Consider the following 25350-nt stretch of genomic DNA (forward strand, 5'->3'; position numbering starts at 1 on the left):
TAAATAGCATTATGAGTATAGAGTACTTGATTTAAGTGAAATGTATTTTCCTTATTTAGGTAATTCATTTCAAATTCTATGCTGCTACACCAAGAGGTTATCACTGGATATAGAACCAGATAAATCAGCCACCCAGGCTGTGGTCTTCTCTTGGAAGTGTGATCATGTACATTTCTCATTTAAGCTGATTATGTCCCAATAAGCACACAGTCATCGTGAGATAGTATGGGATTTCTGAGAATCACTGTAGAATATGTAATTGAGAATTATTACCTACAGCTACAGTGTGTTGAGAACTCACATTGCTTATGTGAACTTGGGTCCTGCAGTTCCTGCTGCTGGCTGACTGCAGGCAAGTGGAAATGTTCTCTTTAATAGGAATAAAAGCATGGATCTCCTTTAGAATTTACTTTCTTTGCTAACAAGAAGTACGTGCTCACAGCCAGTTACTCATTATTATACTCATATTGATGCATTTATTTGGTATATTAGTGACACTTTATAATGTAGTTGGATGAAGAGTGGGATCTGATGCTGCTTCCTGCTGCGCCTGCGGTGAGCAGTGAAGCCCACGGCTGTGAAAGCTGAAGCAGCCTCCTAATAACTGTGTGAAAGGCACTGTCATCTTCAGAGCTAGTGCAACTGCATTTTATCCTTGCCGTCCCACAAGCTGCTTGGTTGATACGTGTGCAGGATAATGACAGCTGGGAAGCCCTGTGTGGTCCCTGACTTTGATCCAGGCTGTGTAGGGCTGGCTGATTTATCACTTTTGTGGTGTTTTCAAGGGATGTTGGTATATCATCATCCCTGTGGCTCTGTTCTTCTAGATGTCTGTGGTTGTTTTGCATGGCATACTGTGCAGGCTTGCCCACGCAGCTCTCTTGAGCCACATTCCAGCTGGATGCCTACACTTGATCTCCAAATACTCCCTATTTTCCACATTAAATGACAGATGGGATGAAGTCAGGAAGGACCTACAGCTTCTTCCTCTACATCTCCAGCTACAAGACTCCGCACACACCTTTTCTGTGTACCTGAGAATTTCCAAGTGCTGGAAATGCTGCCGTGGTAGTTGTGCCTCATTTTGCTTTGCCCAGTACACTCCTGTTCCACGCTTCTGGCTCTACTCTGCCTTCTCCATGTCCTGCTCCACCTAGCTGTCACCTCCAGCGCTCCCACTCCTATTGGAGGTGTGAGGAGAGACCGAAACCAGCACTTATTTTCTTCATCCACCTCTGCCTGCTGCTGTCATGCTCCTTTTCAGTAAAACCTGATGATTAAAGCTGCTTTGCATTGAGCTGGTTGGATGCTAGGAGACCCCAGCAGAGGTTGCATCAGGGCAGGAAGTCCTGTTCTGCAGAAGAGAGAGAAATAACAGTAGTGATGTACAGCTATGCAGGAAGGGTGAAGTCTCCTGTAGCGAGTTCCCATCACCTGCACAGTCAGACCAGCTGGGACACAAGGCTGGGCTGTGTGCATGGGGATGCTCTGCCAGATGCCTTCAGGGCAGAATCCAAAGGCTCCACCCAGACCCTCACCTACTTTCCATGTGTGAATTTAAACTATGCGCACACTTGAATAATGCAGTTGCAGTACTTATAATGCATAAATCTGAAGTGTGAAAGAGAAGAGCCTCCAGTCTGCTATGAACTCATCTGTTCTGTGTCATTACAATCCTGGCAGCACTTCCATGTGTGGAGGGAATGGCTCTGCCTGCACGCCTGGGTTGTTTGTGGCAGGGCGTCTTGGTGAATGAGTTAAGCATCACGAGTTGGCAAATGTTTTGTGAAAACAACCTCATCAAGCTCTTTATTCTGAACTGTGCATTCTTTGTGGCTTCTCTTGGGTATTTTAAAAGCTGTGAAGAATTGGTGTTTTTGTCACAGGTTTAAAAGATGATTAACTGCTCAGTGAATATGAAGTAGTAGTGTTAAAATAAACACCAGATTATCAGGCACTGCCTATGAGATCTGTGCTGTAGCCACTGATGTGAGTGAGGGGGATGCTCTAAGTGTTGTTCCTATCTTTGTGTTGAGCTGGTGAAGGGATGCTCCCTTCTTGGAAGGTACTTGGGTGACCAGCAGAGAATTTCTGAGCTGTGGCATTTCCTCTCAATCTGCATGTATATTGTTTTATTTATATATTGTGAGCCACCTCTGGTTTTTATGAACATGATTTCCTGGAGGGAGAGCCAGTTTTGATTCTCAGCCTATTCTTAGGTCATCTGTGATTTTATTTTATTTTATGTTGAAATCCACAGGGTAGAAGCTTATTTATTAAACTTAATAGAGCTTATACCACTCGCTGAGATGCATTAAATATGAGATACAATTGTATCCCTTACCATTATAATGGTATAAATTTTTAAGGTTTTTTTATTTTAATTGTTGAATTAATACAGAATAATTGGTTTGCTCTGTCATGAGCTTACTGAGAGTAACTTAATATAAATAGATCAATTTTCAGCTGTTTTAGCTTCTTACTGAAAATATTTAGTTTATATGTTCATAATGCATCTCTTGTTTTCAAGAAGAGTTCTGCCAGCTGGTATCTCACTTAGTGTAAAGCAGAGTGTTCAGCAATGGTTGGTGAATATGTGCAAACTGCTATCAAGGAGGGGAAGGAGTTGGTGTTCTGGACTCTGATTGCTTGTCCAAAGCAGCAGCCAGCATCTTGTATTTGTTCATTTGCAAGGTTGGGCTTCTGTGTGCTGGGGTTGCAGCTGATAGCTTTAGTTAAGAACATCTCTCTGCTGCTACTTTCTGAAAGCTTCACATACTGATAGCATCAACACAGAATAAGTCTTTTGTTTTCTGACGTTTCAGCTTACATTTGGATCTGTGTTCTGAAGCCTCAGTACTTTGACCATGAGTTTTCTTTTGGTTTTAATTATTTCCTCTTGTTTTCCTGTGTCCCTGTCTTGCTTTTTCCGTTTTTGTAGTAAGATAAAGAGGATTTTAGTTTTCATAAGGATTTTTTTGGTGCAGTATTCCTGTGTTCTGTTTGTCTTCCCTGAGTAGCCTGTGGAGTATTTTTGATGAGCACAAAGGTATCTTTTGTTACTTTGTCCAAACCAAACTTAGCTTATCCTTCATTTTATTTTGCCTGGAAAGAAGTATGCAGACAATCCAGTGGCAGAGAATAATTACGAAATGTCTTTGACCTGCAAAAAGCACATTGGATGCTATTACAGTGTGAGTTTGCTGGGTTGCTGAAGGCTATCCTGTTGAGGGCAAGGTGAGACTCCTTACATTAAGATTTTTTTCCTTACTAACTGAGATTCTATGCAAGACATCAGTCCTTCTACTCTCATGAGTTAGATGGAAAATTGTATTGTGAACTTTACTGTTTTTTTGTGTGCATGATGCCAAAATATTTGAAAGTAAATGCAAGTAGTTTTTTGTTGCAAACCAGGGATATTTCCTTACTGCAAACTCCAGCCCTGAAGCTGGATACCATACAGTTGTTTTTGAGACAGACATTTACAAAGCTACTTGCACAGAACTCATTTGCGGAAGAATGCTCTCACATAACAGGCCCTTCTTTCTAATTACAGGCTGTGGGATTCTTAGGTACTAGAAATCCAACAGGGAAAGCATTTGTGATAGAATGAGGCGTAGATGTCTGTGGAGCTTTGATTCCACCAAAAAAAGAACTGAAAGACTAATAAACAACAGACTGTGTTTGATAATCAGGCTATAAAGCCTAGCATGCAGTGCTTATCCGTGAAGGAACAAATTTCTAGCAGTCTGGTGCTGTTGTATAAAACTGGATTTGAGCCAGACTTCCAGATTTAAAACCCCTTGAACTCCAGTAGGCCCGGACCAGTCCTTGGCTTAGGTTCATCTCAACCATTGCAAGCACAGAAAAGATGTTTGAACATTCACAGTAGCAACTGAAGGTTCAAAGGGAGGAAAATACATCCATGATCTATTGACTGTTTGCACATACCAGGGCTTTGTTACTACCAATTTGGGCATTTGTCCTCTTGATAGCTTTTAGAACATCTTTGGAAACACACTGCAACATAACACAAAGGGAACGTTCCAGGCATGTATCCACCTGCACTGTTTGAATTGGTTGCTAGCTGTTCTCTCCATTGGGAGAGCTTAGCTTTACTTGACTTCTCTAATTTTACCCCAATAATTAATCTCTTGCACATTCCCCTCAACTATGTTGCCCACTCTTACGGCCCTTTCCTGTTGTGGCAGAGGACATCAGCTTCCTGGGTTACATGATGGGTTCTTGCTCAGAAGCCAACTGGAGTATTACAAGTTTAAGCAGTACTGCCATATGAGTGTGGTCTCTGATGGATAATTTCAATAAATGGTCAGTTATATCCAGACTAACTCGATTTATGTGATAGTTTAATAAGCTTGTGGTCGTTTATTTGCTTTCACTTTTGCAGCAGAATAAACTGGTTTTCTCTAAATTGTGCAGCTGCTGCAAACAGTAATAAGATGGCTGTGTCAGACACTCATCCTGCTCTTGCTGTGTCTGAGGGTTGTCGCTGAAGCTGGAGAGGAGAGAAGTTTAATGTGAAAGAGAACTACATGCAATTACCTATTTATATGGAGCTCACTGGGGGATTCAGCTGCGGGTGGCAGTGAATTGCATTTCCCTTTTAAAATTGCTCCACTTAAACTAGACGAAGAAAAGGGGCAAAAAGTGCACATGTGCACTGTTCAGTTAAAGGAAGTTGTCAGAGCATCCTGAAATATTTCTTACAGGACTATAATTACCAACTTTTTTATCAGATGTGTGTTGTGCAGGTGTCCTGCAGAGAAACCTAAGTGAGTATTTATCACCAAGGAGGCAGCAGTAGTGTACAGGATCAGGAGCACACAGATTGGAATATCATATGGCTCTGTGACAGAGCTATCATCGCAGTGTATCATCTCCTTGAGCCAAGCTGCATATGTGGAATGAAGTTGTGATTTAAGTCAGTGTAGGACCCACTGTGTGAGCAGCTGCCGTGAGTTGTGGGTGATACAAAAGCAGGTAGAAGATGATTTTCTAACTCTGTGCTGGCAGAAGTGGAGTCCTGTTTGCAGAGTCGAGTGCAGAGCGACTGAGGAGCCCTGAGAGATGTGGCTGTGCCTTGAGACCAGGCCTTGTGTTGTTGCAGCTGCAGACTTCCACAGCCTTAGGAAGCTGTCACAGATATTTTGGTATAGCTCCAGCTTGTCCTGACTTCACTGTTATCTGTCTGCACTTCTTCAGGATTGCCTGGTAAAAGCTATATGCTGTAAACCGCAGTCTGAAAGTGCAGATAGGCTTTTGGAGCAGTTTGCATGAAGTTAAACTGAGAAAGGATAATGCTTTGTCAAAATGGTCATCATTGAACACACAAGCTCTGCAAACAGAGGGTTCTTAGCAGTGGCTAGTGTGTATGCAATGCTGTGGACAGGCAGAAATAATATTAGACGGTTCCTTTATCCCAAACCAGCATTTACCTGTGATATGTAGCCATGCTGGTCACAAACTCATATCAATCTTGTAGCAAGTTGTTGCTCTGTTTCCTTTCCCAGAGATGCTCTGCACACTTGATGTCCTCCGTATTGACATCTTGAAGCTCTGACAGAGCTGAGAGCTGTGTAACAACACGCTTAGGAGATGCCTCTTCTCCTAGGGATGCAGGTTGCTTTGAGCTGAACCAAAAGCTTTGTTCTTCATCTATTCAACTACATATTCTCCATGTTTTTAAGAGAATTTGGGCATTAGCTTCTAATGATATATGTCGCAAATTATCTATTCTTTATAGTATGTCAGTTGGCTATGTATTGTTACAGCACAAATGGCAGACTGTTGAAACAAGCTGCTGAGATAACTGTGTCATACCTATATACCAAACACTTCTCTGACTCATACCCCCACCCCCACGATTCCCTGCAGTGATGTTGTAAGCCAGTGCAAAATTTAGACCACTGTTTGTTATCTGATACATATTTCTAAGACACTGCCAAATAAAGTTGAGTTTAAAAACTATGATTTTCTTGTTGGGGGCTGCACTCTTGCCAAAGCAATTCATGTCAGCAGTTTTAAGTTTAGCAGCCACATAGTTCTGAAATGTATTTATAAATGATTTTGAGGAAAAAAGAAAATGATATATTCCCATTAGCTGTTTGGGTTACATTTATGTTACTGCTTTTTGATTATTGGTATCACATTTACAGATTTGTTTTAGAATGAAGAAAAAGCAAAGTGCACAGAAAACAGCTCTTCTTTTGTTTATGTGCATCACAAATTTAACGTTTTTAATGAGAAAAATACTTCTCGTGGCTTGCTTTGGCTTGCATCCTCACATGGACAGCACGTATTCTAATCTTTAAGCTACTTTGCGAGGACTTCATTTCCATTCTTGGATGGAGGTAAACACTCAGTTAAAATAATTCTGCAGTGCGTGTGGTTGGCAGTAGAATTATTTCAGAACTGAATTTTTGGACAGAGACTCCTAAGTAAACGTGATGAGGAAGACTTTGGCTGTATTCTGTATGATTTCTCCAGTCTAGCACAGGGCGTGTATCTTGCTATAAATTTGCCTATTGTTCTATCTTGGTAAAGGCTTTAAAGCTGGTGGCCACGATTTAGTTGTCTAGCAGCTGTTTCAGTGCGTTTTTCTTGCCCGCTGTAATTGTTGTGGCTTTATCCAGCCCTGAAGCATTGTGGAATTGGGACAGTGATTCATTTCTAGTCCATTTCTAGTCCATGTTAGTACTGTGCAAGATTACGTGTTCATCTGTTAATAATAGAGCTGTAGTCACAGAAGTCAGTTCTGTCTACTCTTTAGTGACATGCAGTAGGAAGCCAGGTGATGCTCAGACAGTGCTGCTGCTAATCTAAAGCTTTCTGTAGTAACCACTGCTTTCTGCATTGTTAGGAGAGTGCAAAGATTAAGCCGTGCTACTGCTCTGTTACCTTTGGTTTTGTTTTTCTAAGGTCCTCTTCCAAGTTACTGTAGGAGCATCACCCCAGCTCTGCCCCCATCTCTCCTTATTTCTATGTCTGTCCCTGAGGGGGAAACCTTGATCTTATGTATTCTTCACCATCATTACAGCCCTGCATCTCTGAGGTGCTGTTATGATGGGTGTTCCGGATAGACAAGGCGAAGCGACTGCCAGGGAAATGGTGCATGTTGCTTTCTCTGCAGTGCTGGGAAGGACTGGAGCAAGCAGATGAAGTCAAAAAGCTATTCTTGCTGTTGTCATCTTCTCAGTCTCCAGACATTTGACCCTGTCTTAACAGTTGTTTTCAGGCTAGATAGAAAGGAGAGAAAAAAAAATTATGACTCACATTCACTGAAACTGTTGGTTAAGCCAGCACATAACAGATGCGAGACAAGCTTTTTGGTAGGCTTTCCCCCCCAAATAGGCTAATGGCATTAAGTTTATGAGTGTATTGTCATCTTCTTTTGTAGTAAATGGGTTTAAATTTATGTACTAAATATCATTTCCTTTCCTGGCTTTTCTAGGACGAATCCTGGACTTGAAGACTGGAACAGTAAAGAAAGAGGGTCAGCAGTCCTCAATGAGAATGTGCATGGGATCAAGACGCTCTTTCATTTGCAGAATGAGGTATGTATCTACCTGGTACTTCTGTTGTGATATTCTCAGATTACAGACGTCAAATATTTTGTTACTCTCTCCTGACCTTGTTTGGAGACTGAAGCTGTAGTGACATACTCTGATTGAGCATTTCCAGAATGCTTACTTTTGTAACTCTAGTAAAACTGAAACTTGTTTTCCTTTATGATTAATGGCAAAGCAATATCTCGTTTGTGTTGCAGTTGGGTTTTTTTTTTTTCAATGTGGGATGTTGCATGCTTTCCCCAGAGACCCTCATGGCAGCTTCACCCCTGGCACGTAAGCAGTTGTCTCTTCAGATCAAATTATTTGAATCAGTACTTTGGGAACAGAGCTTTTGCAAGTTTAATGAAAGCCCAGCTCTGTGTTTTTCTTCAAGAAACCAATAATATTAAAAGAATTTTGAAGACAAACAGGAATTCAGCTGCATATTTGCCGTCTATGGAAGAATTAACCTAAGCCTGGTATGAATTAACTGGATGTCAGCTAGTTGATTCTAGATACATGAGTAATTGTTAAAGGGTTTTTATTTTGAAATTTTCCACCTTCTCCTGTGTTGCCTGGGCTTCTTGAGAGGTCTGCCTGCCCAATGGTTCTGACGTTTTCTGTGCAAACAGGATAACTGTGTGCTTAGAGGGGGAAGTACATAATTGTATGTACAGCCTATATCCAACATACGTGCTGAGAACAATCGATGCACAATTTGTTATGGAGTGAGACACACAGACCAAAATATTTACATGTTACAACGAAAGTGTGTGCTTCTGTTAATTGTGGTGAACGTTCTATGCATCCTGCAAGGAGGCTGAATATCTGGCACTTGAAAGGGGTTTATGTACCTCATACCTTCAGGATAAGATGTCAAAACTGTCCTCTTATATTAGCTGTCCTTGAACCATGCAAAGGCTTCCTGTGCTTTAGACTTCACAGCGATACTTGCAGGCCAGTGGCAATAATTTGAAGCCAGTAATGAGCGTTGGAGGATGCAGTAGGAATCTTGTATTTCAATGGAAGTGTTCATCAGACAAGGAGAACACGTCAAGATGAAAGGAAAAGGGCAATAATCTAGAGAGCTATTCTCACAGCAGCTTCTTTTCTTAGTTCTGTGCAGTACGTGAGGTTATGATCCGCAGAAGGAGCAGCTGTGTGTGTTCTGAATCCAGTACTGTGCACATATCCTCACACATAATGTTAACGGTGATTTTTTATATATTTTAGCTTGTTAGGAAACAAAATATGGTGGCTTCAGACAAAGATTTCTTTAGAGACATTCAGTCTGATGTTTGCTATTCAGTAAGCATCTTTTCTTCTCTAACAAGGAGACAGCAAAGAAAGTTGGGCCTACTGTCCTATTTACTGCTGTTGCCCAGCTTTTAAAACAACAATTAAAATGCAGTTATTTCTTCACGCTTCAATTCTGGAAAGTCCAGTGCATGAGGGTAATTTTAGACATTCCAACATCCCCATTGTTTTTAAATTCTGAATCTTACTTTAATTATTCATTCTTTCTCATTGGCAGTGACTGGTAAACATAAAAACAAAAGTTTAAAAAAGAAGCAAAAAAAAAATTGTTGGAAGAATGATGATCAAATAACGTGAACTTTCCTTGTGATTACTTCTTTTATTGCTATTGTTCTTTGTGTCAACCGAGAATGAACTGTTTTCATCTTTCAGGCTATTTACTGAGTTTCAAATGGATTGTAAAATTATGCTGTTAGGCATAGTTAGAAATACCACAAAACACACAAGAACAAATGTCTGTCCTGGCAAAGATCAGAGTGATGTCTAAAATTATGGCTGGTGTGCAGCAGTTATAATGCTCTGTCCAGGGAAGCTACCCATACACTGAGATCATTTTGTGTGGGTATGTGGGGGCCTCACTCGTCTAGTTTTCACCCTGTTTTATGGTATCTGGGAGTGTAACTATTTTGTAGCCACTCTTGGAATTCCTATTGCAAATAGCCCTTAGATTTGGAGGGTTTGAAAGGAATCTTTATCTATTGTTTTTTCATAAAATCAAGAAAATATTTGTACTGCACCCAAGAAGTTTAGGCTGCGAAAGCAGCAAGTTCTGAGAAAACATGTATCTGGGACTTCCTGTCAGAAATAAACATCCGTAATTGTCTGCCTACATGTACTAATAAGGATCTTAAAATGCATTTTCATCTCAGCTGTTTATATTCAAAACTTCAAATACTTTTTTAGGTGTGGAAATGCTCCTCTGGATCATTTACCTTTGAACAGAATAACCACCATGAGGAAAAGATACAGGTATTTAATTTACTGCAATGGTCAGTTGCTGTAAGCACCCTCATTTTTCCACTAGAGTAATGCTTAGTCAGCATACATCCTGGACAAACGTTCGTTAGCCTACAGTGCAAAGTAGCCCAGGGTCACAGGGAGGAGAACTTAGTACTCACTTGAGCTGTGGCAGTCATTAGGTCTTTTAGAAACCATGAGCAAGTGACTCAGCTATTTCCCTTAACCTGCTCCATCTCTGAAATAAGCTTCATTACTGTTTTCTGAGAAGTACTGTGGAAAGGAGGTGACACTTGAGTAGTGTTGTAATACAGAACTTAGGGTCATGGTAGGCTGTTTCAAACACAGCTTACAGATATTAGTGGATCACCGATAATAGTATAAAAAACCAAATCTATTCTGCATGTCAATTAACATTATTTGTGTGTATTTGTATTTGTGTGTTTCCTTTTCATTTAGGAATGGCCTGGGCCCGGTAAAAGAAGGTGAAGCACAATATGCTGTTGTCCATTGCACTGGCTACATCAAGGCTTGGCCACCAGCAGGTGTGTAACTTGTGGGCAGAGTGCAACGCACATCTTCGAGGACTTGGGAACCTGGATCAGGATCCCTTTACTGGTACAGAGCCAGGCTGAATTTCTGTAAGGGTACCTCCTTCTATTTGATCTTGATAAGCTTTTGATATCAAGAAATCAGCTGTTGTTACACACTCAGAATCTCCCAATTTTTTTTTTTACATGAAACCCTTCTCAACTTCATTGCCAAAAAGAGCTATAGAAGAGTTGTCAGTAATGTGGGATTGCAGCAACTGAAGCCAAAAGATTTCAGTCTGATAGCCAACATAAAAATGGCCTCATTTTTAGAAGGTAAACCCGAAGCTCAGATACATCTACAAAAGAACAACTTGTATTTAAGTACCAAGTTGCAAGAACCCGTGTACGAAAATGTGTAATGTCAATTTAGGTGCACAGATCTTCACTTCAGAGTAGTGGTTTTAGTGGAGAATGTTCAGCCATTGTGATAAGTTCTGTTTTGAGGCTGTTTTTCTGGGAAACAGGTCTTGATATTTTTCTTTGAACTGGAGTTTACCTATTGCTCAATATTGCATATGGGAATATTTGCATTTGAAAAATTCCAAGGGAAAGCAATGGAGCTCATCTAGACATCATCATGAACTGGGCAGGCTGACCTTGGCATTTGCAGTAGTTGAAGAGGACTGTTTCAACATAACAGCACCTGACATGAATCAAACCTTGAGTCGTCCTGCCCTTTTGCGGTTGTACACCACAATCATAAATCAATTTATTGAGGAATTTTGAATGCTAAAAGTGATTTGTACCGTGTCTGTATGCTGGTGTGCAGATACCAGAATATGGGTGTAAACCTCGTGTTTATCTCCTGCTGAATTGTGGTTTTGAGTTATATAATCAGTTACCCATGTTTTTCATCTCTCAAACAGTACACACATACATACAGACATATTTTCAATAGTACAAAACTGAAGCTTTTGAAATTTTCTGTAACTTTTGCATCCAAGAACGGGACTAATTTGTATCACAAGTGACTTGTGCTTCTGAAACAGTGCAGGCAGTGAAAACCTCCCCTCTTGTTCCTGATAAGGGTTTAATATATTTCATTGTGCTGTAGAAAACAAAATGTTTCAACTTCATTGCAATCACAAAAGAGCGAACAGAACAATGTGTGTAAATTGCTCTACAAAAATGAAACTGTTTCTGTTGGTAATTCCAAGTGTAAGAACGTTTAGCTATGATACATGAGATGTCTCTTCAGAAAGGTGTGGGTGAAATTAGATCTTTGCAGCTCCTTGCTTAACTCACGTGAAGGCCTGCTGCATGGTATCAGCTCCTTAGAGACCTGATGCTTCTGGGGTACGTGGTGTTTTGCTCTACTCCAGCTCCCAGAGTCACGCTGCTGTCCCATGCTTAGCAAGTTCTCCAATCCAATCCTCAGTTTTCATTAATTTATCTTAAGATTATGGCAGTGTATTCTTCACATCAATCTTCTTGCCTTGTGTCTATGTCTCTCCAATCTTCTGGGGCTTTCCAGAAGGAAGTCATCTCCTGTCAGCCCTGACTTTGCCCAGATAAATCAGGCTTCTTCTAATCGCTGCTCTCACTGTGCATTTTCTTTTCTTTATCCATCTGTTTTAACTTCACTTTTCAAAATGTAGATTGTCAGAACTATAAACACTTGTTCCAGGTGATACTGTAGTGATGTATCATGAAAATGATACTTCCTGTCCTGAGAGGCAGAATATGATATAATCTGTTTCTTTTCTGTGTGATGGCATCCTAAACCACCTAGTATATATCAGACTGCCTTTTCCTCAGTTTTTGTCAACTGAAAGTCTTTGTAACAAAAATAGCTTTGAATCTTCTGATTCACAATGTGAAGTTTCATCCCATTTCTAATGCTGTAGTTTGTGGCAGTTATTAGTCCCCAAGTGCATGCTTATGCATTTAGTAATGTTGGATTTCATCCCATTTCTATTACTGCACTCCTCAAAATCACATGGTGATCCCCATATGATATCCCACTGCTCCTCCACAAAGTTAGTGCCTCCAAACCATAGCACAGTCCAAAGGGATGGTTTAGCTTTTAAGAGCCTTATGTGGAATTTCAGTGGTCTTTTATATTAACATCCAAATTGTTAGTCATCACAGTCATGCCTGTGTCTTTTTCGGGGCATGTAGTACAGAATTGAGACATCTTTGAGTGTTTATTTGCCCTCACACCCCCAGAAGTCTTCCCCATTTTGTGTTGGTGATTTTCTTATAACCATTGTATTTGGGAGCTGAATGAGAATATCCAAAGGCTGAATTGGCACCCAGTATGTTTGGGAAAATCAGTGGCAACAATACATTTGTTCCCGTTTCCAGTGGTAATTCAACCATAATGTGCAAAGCAAATGAAATAACTGCACAAGTAATTTAATTTGCTAAAGCTTTTCTTACTCTGTAATAAAATCACTTTTGTTCAAGCCAGGTAGCAAGTAGCAAGCTGCTGGTCTTTGCATCATCTCTGCGTTCTTGGGCATAAATGGGTTTGTGCCGTATCTCAGCTGGTTTATAAATTAACCATGGAAAAGATCATTTTCATTTTTTTTTCAGTTGCCAAGTTTATGCTCCAGCATAAACCCTTTATCTTGTTCTTTCAGGGCATGCAGTGTGACACGTGCATTATGCAACTGATATACAACACATATCACATACTTTCATGAACACAGTAGAAAATGTTTTGCAAATACACCTAATCTGCACTTAATTTAACACCAGTTTTTTTCTCTTTCTGAGCTATATTCCATTGTCCATTGTCAATGTGCCTATACTCTGTGTATCACAGTGAGTACTGATGCAGAAACATCAAGACAAGAACTGCCCTCTGATCACTGTTAGTGTTACCTACCCCACATTTTTCCCTTTTTTCTCACCTTTGTGGAGCAGCAAGACTCATTAACTAGCAAGCTGCCTCTTTTTCAGTATGTGAGAGGTGGAAGGAAAAAACATCATGCCTCATCCTCCACCCAGAAGAGATCAGGGAGCATGCAGGACCCATAGGCAGCATCTACCTTAGGCATTTCATAGCCAAGCAGACCAAGGAATGCTGCAGCCCGTGCTCTCTCTCTTCGTCTTCTCCTAGAAGAGGAGCTATTTGTCTGTTGTGAGAGACTTGCTTCTGGGTGAGTGAGCCACAGAGAGAAGACAGAACTGTTTGGAGCATGGGTCTCTTCAGGCTGGGTACATTAATGGTCTCGTCATCGTCCTTTATTCTGCTTGTGACAGAAGGGTAAAGCAAAATTCACATGCAAAACCCCCAGTAATATAACGTATTTCCTCATAAATTACATCTTGACCTTAGGTGGACTTAGGTGCATGAAGTAAGCTTTGTGTGGAAGTCACATTAAAAAAAAATAGTAGCCAAATATCCCAGATTCCAACTGATGTGTTGTTAATTTCTTATGTGTAGTGTGTATTAGAATAAGCAATGGCAGTGCAGTGTTGGATTATTTTGAAGGAGGTTAAAGGATCTCTTGTTTGAAACTGGCTGCATCCCAACTCCAGCCTTTGTCCCTCTGTTTCCCAAGCTAGAAGGCTGTGTGATTCTTAGCTCAGGGAATGCTTCAAGCTCCTAACCAGTCATAAAGCTGAGAAATGCTAACCTTTTCCTGGTCGTTCAGTTTTAAACTTAAGCAAGCACTTAATTTTCTTCATTTTTGTTCCTCCAGAGCATCTTATTCCTGAAAGGAAATGAACCTTATGTGGTCCATATGATATTTTCCTAACAGTTTATTTTCATGCTGTAACAATTGATGGAAAATATTTGGTGGAGAGAAAAGATACAGTCTGTTGAGTTGTTGCTACTTTTCTGTAAATCAAAAACATGACCCGCAGGAAGAAAACATTGTGCAGAAAAGGCTTAGATAGATCCTTGTTACAAAAACTTCAAATAAAAAGTCCCAGAATAGTATTGAATTCAAATAATGTCGAAATCTTTTTTTTTCTTCATTCGTTTTTTATCTTAAAAAAGAAACATTTTGCTCTTCCAAGTCAGACTTACGGTAACGTCTTAACCACAGCATGCCAAAGCTGTTAGGTTATTCTACAGTTTTGGCAGAATCTGGACGTTTATGCAGAAGTACACCCTCTTCCAATACAAAACAGAATACTTGCTTGAATATTCTTTGCACTTTCGTCATTTTTAAAGTTCTGTTTAAAGAAAGAAAATAATTCAGCTTTTGGGATTTTTCACAAGAATTCTCTCTGGTATATGATAAGTATCCACACTTTCCAGTGTTGTCTATAGAAAATAATCTTATACAGTGCAGTTCCATGCATGGATGTGTAACTGTAGCTGTAATGATGGAGATAGGCATTTACAGAGGATTGCTAGTGATCATGGAGCACTTATTATGTCCTTTTAAATACTCAGAAGTAATTTATTTCTGACTGTAGTAAAGTGAAACCACAAATCCACTGACACAGTTCTGTGTCTCAAAGAAAGCATGGGGCAGAAGGATGGAGAAAGAAGGCAGAAAATGAAGTTATTCTGTCATTAGTGCCAATTGGAAGCTCAGTGGGAAAAAGAAAGAGTTCCTTATGTCCACACAAACACATGCCATTACCCTGTGGGAAACTGTTTGCTGGCATACAGGACACTTGGAAATTAAATATAACCTCTGACGGCACAGTGTTCTATTTGTGATGCTCAGTTGCAGGCTTAGCTTTTCAAAATGTTGATATAAACTTGAACAAGCATAGCACTATATTTATTATTCAAGAGAAGCGTGTATTTGGTGTTGAGAAATACAGCCTCTGTCAGAGTTGCATATAAAGAATGTGAATAACTGCTGTATGTTTATTTTGTTGATACCTCCAAAAGGTCAGTGTGGTGGTTGCTGTCCTGCATGCTTTTGAAGCTTTTTCTGGAGATTCTGATGGTGCTTGGTGAACGTAAGGAGCAACATTATGTTGTAAGAGCTAGAGAAACTGGTAGTAAGTGAGAAGAGCGTGTATGTAACTGTCCTCGTTGGAATATGCTCAGTAAGAAGCTTACTAAAGCAAAAGTGAATTTCTTCTAGAAAGCATCTTTGTACAGAGGCACACACACAGTTGAATCTTCATAATTATCAGCAGCAGAGTAAAGAAAGTAGTTTCTGCCTGTGGAGTGCTATCAATAGTAGCACCTGCACTACAAACAAGTCAACAATCGTTTTGGCATATCTTTGCCATAGGCATTTTTAGGGCAGGGATAGTAATTCACTGGGTCATGTATCAATGAATTCCAGGCAGATTGGTTTTTTTTAATTCATAGTGTGGGATAAATGTGTTACATGGACCAAATGTAATCCATCCTGCAAAAAGAAAAAATGAAAAAAACAACGAAAGGTGAAATTTAGATCAACCATTTCCTTTGTCAGTGCTGGAGTTCCATCAGAAATGGTGTTGCTTAGCTAGGTTTAATTTTGGAGATTGTTTATGTTGCTTTCAGTTTATTTGGGCAGTAGTGAGCCTGTACAGAGTTCCTAAAAAGGAAAGTGTTGTTGAAAGCTGAAGAAAAATGATTATGCAAAGTGGAAGCCATCCAGCTGAGTATCTTTGCTGTCCTTTGCAATAAATACACTGGGTGCAGCTAAAGAAATGATTGAAAAAACCAAGTCAGGAAAACCAAGTTAGGAAAATTGACCTCTCCAAATGGAAAATTCCATTTAAGAGAAGACCTTTAGGTTAAGATTATCTTAATCTTATCAGATTATCAGAATGCCTAAAATCGTTTCCTTAAAAATGGAAACTGTGAAAGGGTCCTGTGTTGAAGAAGCCCACTTCTCAGAAGCAAAAAGCAGCCACCCAGAAAACCCTTGCAGGGGGGGAGGACCTAGAGGCTATCTGTGCTATCAGTGAAGTCAGGGCATGAGTCTGTGCTTGCTTCAAGCTCTAACTTTTAAGTTAATCCTTGGGGCTGGCCATTGGTCCTGCAGGTTTGCCCCTGGTGCAGGGTTCAGGCCCGAGGCACCTCCCAGAGGGATGCAGTCCCTGCTGCAGGCTTCCAGCCAGTGTCACAGCCTTCTCCAGTTCGCTTTCTTTGTGTGGGTTGTTTTTGTACTCTGCTGCAGTCCTTTCACATCAAAGTCAGCGTCCTCATGCTCCTTCCTAAACCACTGCATCATTTCATTTGTCCTGCTCTTGGTTTACCCCTTTGTTCACAGCTTTTTTTAAGATGAAACACTGCTGCATTCTCAGTTGTCCACTTTATATGTATTTAAAATGAAAATTGGTCGTGTGGAGGAGTCTGATTTTAGTTTCAGTAGCTCAGCTTTCCCTGCCCACCACATGTGTGTGAGCAGATAGCCACATGTCTGCCAAAATTTTGTCTGAAGTAGACACAGTTTTCAGTTGATGTTCTGTGCTGCTTTTTCAGGGTAATCTTCTCTTTTTTCTTAAGAGGCTGCCAAGTTTAATTCCTTTGCAGAGTTGGGCTGTCACTAGCTAATTGCTAGGTCTTTTGTTGAAGAAATAACTCTGTAAACACAGTAAGGAAGAAAAAATAATTCTGCAGTATATCTCTGAACTGCAGCTTTGTGTCAGGTTTATGCTCTCAGATACTTAAATGACTGTCTCAGAACATGGCACTTGTCTGTGTTTGGAGTCTATTCTGCAGTTTGCCTAATGTGTAAAGAAAAGAGAAGGAATAGTGCTGTGTGAAACGTTAGGATGTTGCTTCATGATTTAACAGATTGAAGGGTTTGAAGCTGCAGATTGCCCTAATTTCAAAGGTGTTCTATATCCAGATCAGGTAAAGAGCTTCACGTTGTGGTTCCATAGAGGGACCTATATTGTATAGCACAATGGGAAGTGATAAATACCTTATTGTCAGATAAGATTGAATTATTTTGGTACAAAATCCTTAATTCAAAGACTACTTCAATTCGTTTACCAGCAGTTACAGACATTTTTCAGAGGTGTCATTTTAAAAAGTAGTATGCTCCATCATAGTCCAGAGATTGACCTATGTGAAGAACTATACACCTTGAGAATAAAATGGTGCTTGTTTCATAATTGGCTTTGCAATTAATTCCATTGATGCCTAAAGTGCATCTTAAATGATTCACTGCCTGTTGTGACTGAAATCCTTGAAAAGCCTTGTGAAAGAGCTCACAAAAAAAATAAGTCAGCAGTGTCACTATTGGAAGATGTTTTGCAAATCCTCTGTAGCAAACTGGTATCTCAAAACTTAAGTTGGGAAATAGCCTTACTAAGGCTTAGCCAACCTGTGAGTAAACAGAGCTAGTCTCAGTGTTCCCATTTGTGAAACACTGAGATGGAAAACAGCACACATGTATGTCCTGAAATTTTTCCTGTGTTTATAGTAGTTACTCCTGTTACACAACTGAAACATGCACTGTTAGCAATCCGCATTTTTTCGGTCTTTCAACGTAATAACCCATGTTTAGTGTATGATAGAAAAAAGTAAAACCGTCTGTTAAATGTTAGCATGAAGCTCGTGTGCCTTGTTTTTAAGGCTGATAATAGATTATTCGCAAAGAAAACTGAGCATAGTGTGCAGTGACTGAGCATAGTGAAGTGGCAACGTGATTCCAGTAATGTGCTGTAGAGCAGTACTCATGGAAATGTTGTTTATCTCAGTGTCACGGAGTTTCTGTACTGCTTCAATACTTGCTCTGTATGCATTTAAAGTCTGTAGGATCAAGTACGGCTTTGAGGGAGCATCTGATCTGAACCAAGTGATAACGGCTGAATCATAGAGAAGACGATCGTGTTATTTTGTATGATGTAGAGCATCTAGAATAGTATGGAACCAGGCCAGCAGCTTCTCTGCTCATCCTCATTTCCTAACTATAATGGTATTTGTTGTTGTTTGCCTTAGGAATGACTATACCAGAAGAAGATGCTGATGTGGGACAAGGTAGTAAATACTGCCTCGTGGCAATAGGAAGGCTTCAGGTAATGCCAGTCTTTTCTTACGTGAACTACTTCAGAAAACATAATCAGTGTTGTGGTTTGGTACCTCCGAAAATAACTGGCTTGATGTCTGATTGTGCAGTCAGTGGCTTGTTTAGAACATGTTGACAGAACAAATTGAAAATTTGGTTTCAGTATTTATATGTGTGTCTCACCCAACAACTGCAACAAAGATGCTCCTGGAATGAGAGTGCATCCCAACCTGATGCTCTGCAGAGTGCATGGGGATGGGATATTCTGGATGGTAAGGAGCTTGGGAGCGCAGGTGCTGTAATGGCTAAAGTGGTTCCCAAAGACAGTGGTGTGCTCCCTGTTCTTCTTTGATCTGTTCTCTCTTGCTGGCTAATCAATTACTTGAAGAGAGATGATTGCAGGAGTTGGTTTGAAAGTGATAAAGATAAAGCAGTCAAGAGGCGCTTCACAGATGATAGCTTTTTTTCCTCAGCGTGTCATTTTATGCATTCATATGCATTCATGATGCCAGCCAAGGGAACTGTGAGAACAAAATTTTACTTTTTTATCCAGACTGTTGCAATTGATGTATTATGTTTTTTTTTTGTCTGTTGCTGTACGAGTTCTGAGCTGGAGTTAGAGCAGTTGCAGTGGATCTCTTTCATCACAGCAGGAAAGCGAGCTTTTATCTTAGTAGTATGGGGATTCTGCCAGGAGTTTATGTGTTAAAGCTTCTTACGTGATCTCTTGTTGGCCTGCACTCATTGCCATCTGCTATGATGGCATCACTCCTTCTTAGAAGGTAGAATGACCCTTTCTTAGAGCACAGATACCAAACCTGTCTTATTCAGGGTGACCAGCTGCACATTGCTGGAAGAATTAGCACTTCTGCAGTGTCTCCATTGTGATGGAAGACTTAGGAAAGTATTGCATGATGTTTTCTAAGTTAATCATACTTTCATAATCAGGGGTAATATATTCCACTAATGGAGAGGAGTAAGATATGCGGATTCGTGTGTTAGAGCTGCCAAAAAAGACTATTTCTGAGAAAATTGCATTAGTAATATGGAGTGTCAAAACATCTGTTACGATAGAGAAGGCAGTGGGAATATGTGAGGGAGAGGAGGAGAAGGCTCTGGGGATGGCTTTGATTGCAAAGAAGTCAAGGTGCAGAAATTAAAAGCTGTGCTCTGTAACAGCAAATAGAAATCTTGCACACAGTTGACCAGCAAATCGGCTTCAAGACAGCAAAACAATGTTCTTTTTTTTTTTCCTTTTATTCTGGGGCCTTGTTAGTCCTGTTGGCTCTGAAAGTTCTAAGATAAAGAGTGGTCTTATTGTAGTCCCAGCAGGAAAGGTAGGGTATAGAGAGGCCTGGTTGTACAGGTTTCAGGCAGAGGGCTGGAAGTGTTTCATTTTGTGTGGAGAGCTGTGTCTTCATGATGAGCAGCCACATACTGGTCTAACAGCATGACCTCTGGAAAGCTTTGCTCAGGTTGTTTGAGGGGTTTCAGGTGACGTTTGTTTCACCTGACTGTGGTTATCTGAAAGCTGAGTGTTTGTCTGAGCTGGTCCTGCTGGATGCATTTGCAGATAATGAGTTGGCCTCTTCTATAGAGTGGCCTTCCTGTCCTAAAATGGCAGGCTCAAATTGTCATTTGGGAGGCTCTTGTTCTTGGTTGACAAGGGCAGGAGGAACCAAGAAGCCTGACTTCAGCGCAGTCCTACAAAGCGAGATGAACCCAATCTTACTTTTGCCCTCCCTTATTGGGAACTTCAGATGTATTTGTTTTCCTGCTGTGCTGTTAAGCCTAGGAAAGTGCTATGGGATGAGCTAATTGCACTGCAAACTAGCATTAATGGCACGTCTGTGTCATGTATCTGTGCTGTCGTTTTGTTTACAGCTTTCCACGGTAGTCGGTAATCTGCCAACAGATTTTGTTCTTCAGCTGCACAAACGTGAGGTGGGTCTTCTGTGGACTAAATGCTGTGGACTTGATTGGTCCTAGGTAACCAGCTCTCCGGTGTGCATGGACATGAATGGCATGTCAGTCCCAACTGAGTTCTTGTCAAGGCACAACTCTGATGGAGTCATCACCTTTGTCGACCCCAGATGCATCAGCGTCATTGGCTACCAGCCCCAGGTCAGTGGGCCCCGTCACTGCTGACATGCATTAGAGCTAATGAGGAGAATCCTGTTTGCACATTAAAATTGAAAGCAGCAAAACGTGAAACATCTGTAGCTAACAATCTATATGCCATGAACTGAATGCTGTTCATTTTTCTATGCTGACCATGCTTCTGTAAAATCTATTTTTCCCCTTTGTTAAGAGGGTTGTCTCTTTATTCTTTTGAGATCCGATTAAAATCCTAACAGCAAGATGCTTTAAATCTTGCACAGCGAATACATTCTGTGACAGAAAGTTAACAGGGCTTGGAGGGAGTTTTAGTCCTGTAATTCTTAACTTCTGCCAGTTTCTTGAAGAAGAAGAAGGGATCATTTATGGCATTATTTTCCTTTAGACTGACATCCTGCTCCTCTCAGCAGGAGTCTGCTCATAGAACTGAGCAGAATAATAAATGAATTTCTGACTACTGTGACCCTCCCTCAGATAACTCTCAACACTTCTATTTTACAGGCAAAAATCATATCTTACTTATTCGTTTTTTCCATTTATATTGATTTTAGGTAGTTTTATAATGACTGATGTTTCACAAAAAATAGTTTTAGTAGAAGATTGGTCTTTTCAAGGCACCATTTCACGGGTATTGGAATTAATGCTTGTTTGTAATCTCGTATGTCTGTGGAACTGTACAAATATAATGCAAGATGTGATGCCTACAGCTAAGCCTACAGATCTCTGTGTTCTTCTTTGATTAACTGAGTAGTCCTGTTGAGGATGATGGATCCAGCGTCTGCAGGGGTTACTTACAGATCCGTGCATGGAGTTGTGTTGCAGTTTGGGCTTTTTACGCAATTTTGTTTTACTTTTTACACAGTTTTTGTTTTATTCTAGGATCTTCTGGGGAAAGACATTCTAGAATTCTGCCATCCTGAAGATCAAAGCCATTTGAGAGAGAGTTTCCAGCAGGTACTGCATCTTGTTCCTTTTCTTCTGCTATTTACTTACTAACTACTCTGTTATTCAGAGAAATAGCTTTTATTTTACATTCCAAGGTACTTTTTTCCATTATCCAGGAGAAGGAGCTGCAAAATAGAAGACAACCTGTTGATCTGTTAATAAACAGTCAAGCTGCATAAACCATAGTTTGAGCTGCGGCATCTGTTGGCTCTGTTTTCAGAAATAAATCACCTGCCCTACCTTCCTGCACGTGTGATGGTGCAGCTCAACGTACATGATGGCTTGCTGACACCAGGGTTAAGGTCCCACTCCTCGTTTCTGCCATCCCTGGCCTCCCCACCCTTCCTGCTACCCTGATGCCATCACAGGTAGACTTGCCTGTTGGGTTAGTGAAAGGACTGCGTGATTTTGCATAGGAGGAGCTTTCAGATGGCTCAGCTCCCAGAGCTCGTTGCCTGATGGCACCAGTGGTGCAAGAAAAGCAGTAAAAACACATATGCTGTGATTCAGTAAAGCCCAGATGATTGATTCCACTAATTCATCCAAGAGACAGTGACAGAATGCTGCTAGATAATAACATGTCAAACATCCGTCTGTGATTGTCTGAGTGCAGCCTGGGGCTCAGGAAGGCTGAATAATGTTCTGGTTAAAGGCTCAGTCCTCACTGTGTGCTTGCTGAGATTGCACCAGGCCACAGGGGCTGCTGCTGTATCCTGGAGTCACTTCCTGGGGACTCTGCTGTCACTGCTTAGCATTGGCCATGTGCGTAAGTGACTTACTGGATCAGGGATTTGTGTGATTTTCAAGGTCATGCAGAAAGGCAGCAGGAAAAAAACCCACAAATTAGAAGTGAACCTTCCTCTTCTCTCAACCTGTGTCCAATCTATGAAAATACTGTGCTGTTTCTTTAGCAGACCGTTCCTCTTTCTGTATATTTTTGTTCAGTACGGTAGCAGTGTGATTGGGGCTGTTATTTCAATCATGGAATAAAAGCCTGATGTAAACAGTTCAGCTATGCACCAGGTGGTTTTTATTTTCTAAAGAATGTAAAAAAGTAAAGGTTAAACATTCACTTGGAATTTCTTTTGTGCTATTTTATTTGTCTGCACTGTTGGAAGACAGTTCACAATTTTCCCATCAGTGATCTCAATGCTTTATATATTATTACAGAATTAATGTTTGCTTTATTCATACTTCAGGACAATAGATCAGTGCAGTTTATTTTATTATTGTTAGTTTGGCCTTAGAAGTCTTTTCATTAAAAAGGTAACTGATTTCCAATAAACCATTCTTTGTTTTTTTCCTCCCCCAAACCCTTTAAAACTTGATATTTTTAATTTGCTGGCAGTGCCAGAACCAGGTTTGTTCATAACAGAGGAGGGGAGGAGGGAGGGATGGGTATGCAGGTTTTGGTCAATTGCCAGCATCCATCTCAAAGATTTTACTTCCTTGGGAAGATAAATTCATTCATCAGGGTGGGAAAATCAGGTCAGAATGAGATATTCTCAAGGCCAAGGTCAACAAATAGAGCTTAGTATCAAAGGATCCAGAATACAGCTACTTGATATCCAGTAGGATACTATTCAGATTGGACACTTATACAAGGTCTGGGTGTGGTAGTAAAAATTTCTTGATTAAAGAATGTTGCACATTGAACTCAAACTACAAAAGTTTTTGGTTTTTTTTATGCCTTATGATTCATTATTCTGAATTTTTTATGCCTTATGAGTCATTATTCTGATTTCTTCTGGGCAATAGTAATACTTTTTGCACCTTTTTTTTTTCCCCTGTATGCTTTCCATTCAGTCCTGTAGCCAGCTGATCAGCTTGAAATGACAAAAACAGAATTGCAACGCATTTCCTAACCTAATTGCTTGTTGATGGAAGCGCAGGGTTTTCTGAGATAACTACTTGTAGGAAGTACAGTGGACAAGGATAGAGAATCCACAACAAGATGTGCATTTGTTTGCATTAGGCCTCCCTTTTCCTTGCCTGAGATCTGGCAGCGGTAGCTTTGTGGAAGAGTAATAAAAAGTAAACAGAGAGATCCTAGGTGAGTGCCAGCGGAATTATTTTAAACCATCTAAGCTTTCTTCTGACTTAAAGCCAGGATTATTAGATAATTCATACAGTGCAATTATAGTGCCAGGGTGCAGGTTTTGTTTCAAGCACGCTTCTTCATCTGGATGCTCATCAAAGTGAAAGAGCAATCCAGGCCCCAGAGTCTGGAGCTGGCACACTTGTTTCTGGGGTTGCCTGGGCCTTGGACCTCATTGCCCATTTTGAGACATTGTTGTGTCACTTTCACTGCCATCAGTGCCTTTGGTTTTATCCATCATACTGGGAGACTGATGGTGAAATTTGGCACCTGGTTCCCAACTTTTGACTTCAGTGAAACTTCAGCTACCAAAGGCAGAGTTGGAAATGATCACTGCCGGATATCTGACTTCAGACTTCTTATAAGCAAGTATGCTGCCCAATAAGGAATTAACTATCCATTTTTATTCATTAATGCTATTAAAATGGGCAGTGGCATATTGCTCTCCACATTCAAATGCTGGCTCATCATTTCTTCTTGTGAAGCCAAGAAGCAGTTGTTTCTTGCTAGCAGTTTGCCATCCTATCTTTTTAATTTTTGGTCTACACTCATGGGTGCTTTTCTCTTGATTTATTATGGGACCTGTTTCTTTTCAAATTCCGATTTTGGATTTTCTCAGGAACAGTCTTTGCTTGTGATGTGTGAGATCTGACTGGCTTTGTGTAATTACTGGAACTATTTCTAGAGGATATTCTTGTTTATTTATCAGCTTTAAATTGCTTCTTTTGGAATGGTCTGTTTTAACTTCAGATATCACAGAAGTAATCTTCAGGGCTCATTTCAGCAAAGCACTGCAGCATGTACTTAACCATAAGTATGTGGTAAATTCATTTATATTCAATTATGCCCATAAGAGCAGTTTAATTTAGCACATGCTTAATTCCCACTACATTTGGAGCTCAGCACACTGCTGAGTATTTTGCTGAATTAGAGGCAAACCTCTTTTGTCTTTCTCTCATCTGTGGTTACATCTATCTTTATTTACCTGTTTCTGTCCAACATAATTGCTGACTTCTGTGCATCCTTTGGAAGTTCTCATTGCCCTCTGTTCAACATCCCTGCAAGATCTTGCTGGGTCTGTTCTACACTGAAAAATTCACCTATACATCTAAGAGGTCATGAGTACCTCCACTTCTTTTTTTTTTTTTTTTTTTTCTTTCTCATCAATTTTTCTCTAATTAGTTATCTTTCTCCATTCAATTATTTCCCTCTTCTTTTTCTTCTGTCCTCCTAATTCAGAATAATTACCCTTCTCTAACTGTTTTCTTCATTCTGGTTTACTGCTTCTTGACAAAATGTAGTCAGGTTCTTCATCCTTACTCCTCTCTTTGTCTGCCTTATCTTAGGCAATTTAAATACTGTTCTTAAATACTGCTACCTGTTCATTTGTTGGCAAAAATAAGGTGTAAAGGGAGCTTGTCAGCATTTGGACAGGAAAGCTTATTATAAGGAAACAAGTGTACAAGATAACGATGATTTTTTAAGGCATTTGCTATCATTAGGAAGAGGCAGTGAACAGAAGAGATAAGGGAGCAGATGCTTAGCAGAGCTAGGTGGGTGCCAGACCAAGTCCCTGAACAGAGATTTCTGAAAAGGAACTTGATAGGCTTTTCTTGGGTAGTCTTTCTTAAAAATAGCTTACAGCTCCTGCTAGCTTTGTGTCTTGGAGTCTGCACAATACATCTGTTCTTGTGCTTCAAGGGCAGGGCATATGTTAAAACTTCTTCTACTGCGGAGTTATGAGCAGTTGCTTTGACTGGGAGTCCATTTCTGAGTAATCCTGTTATTTAGTGCAACAGTGATCAAGAAGCGGAATCATGTCAGGATGTGGCACCAGGTCACCAACATCCTATTGCTCTCTCTTACCATTGAAACAG

At 40.3% G+C, this 25350-nt stretch overlaps 1 protein-coding gene across 5 annotated transcripts in view; it reads left to right on the forward strand.

The window, feature by feature from the left end:
- Positions 1-25350, forward strand: part of ARNT2 (aryl hydrocarbon receptor nuclear translocator 2) — a 92979-nt gene that overhangs the window by 43243 nt on the left and 24386 nt on the right. For all 5 annotated transcript variants that reach the window (XM_042823997.1, XM_042823996.1, XM_042824000.1 and 2 more), the window contains 6 exons: positions 7472-7574; positions 9789-9854; positions 10302-10387; positions 18246-18322; positions 20302-20436; positions 21310-21384. In XM_042823997.1, coding sequence (XP_042679931.1) covers positions 7472-7574; positions 9789-9854; positions 10302-10387; positions 18246-18322; positions 20302-20436; positions 21310-21384 — 542 coding nt within the window. The remainder of the gene's footprint in view (positions 1-7471; positions 7575-9788; positions 9855-10301; positions 10388-18245; positions 18323-20301; positions 20437-21309; positions 21385-25350) is intronic.

This window comes from Centrocercus urophasianus, unplaced genomic scaffold (genome assembly GCF_019232065.1).
Source record: "Centrocercus urophasianus isolate 14NV4802_14NV808 unplaced genomic scaffold, USGS_Curo_1.0 seq_23, whole genome shotgun sequence".
In the NCBI taxonomy this organism is placed as follows: domain Eukaryota; kingdom Metazoa; phylum Chordata; class Aves; order Galliformes; family Phasianidae; genus Centrocercus; species Centrocercus urophasianus.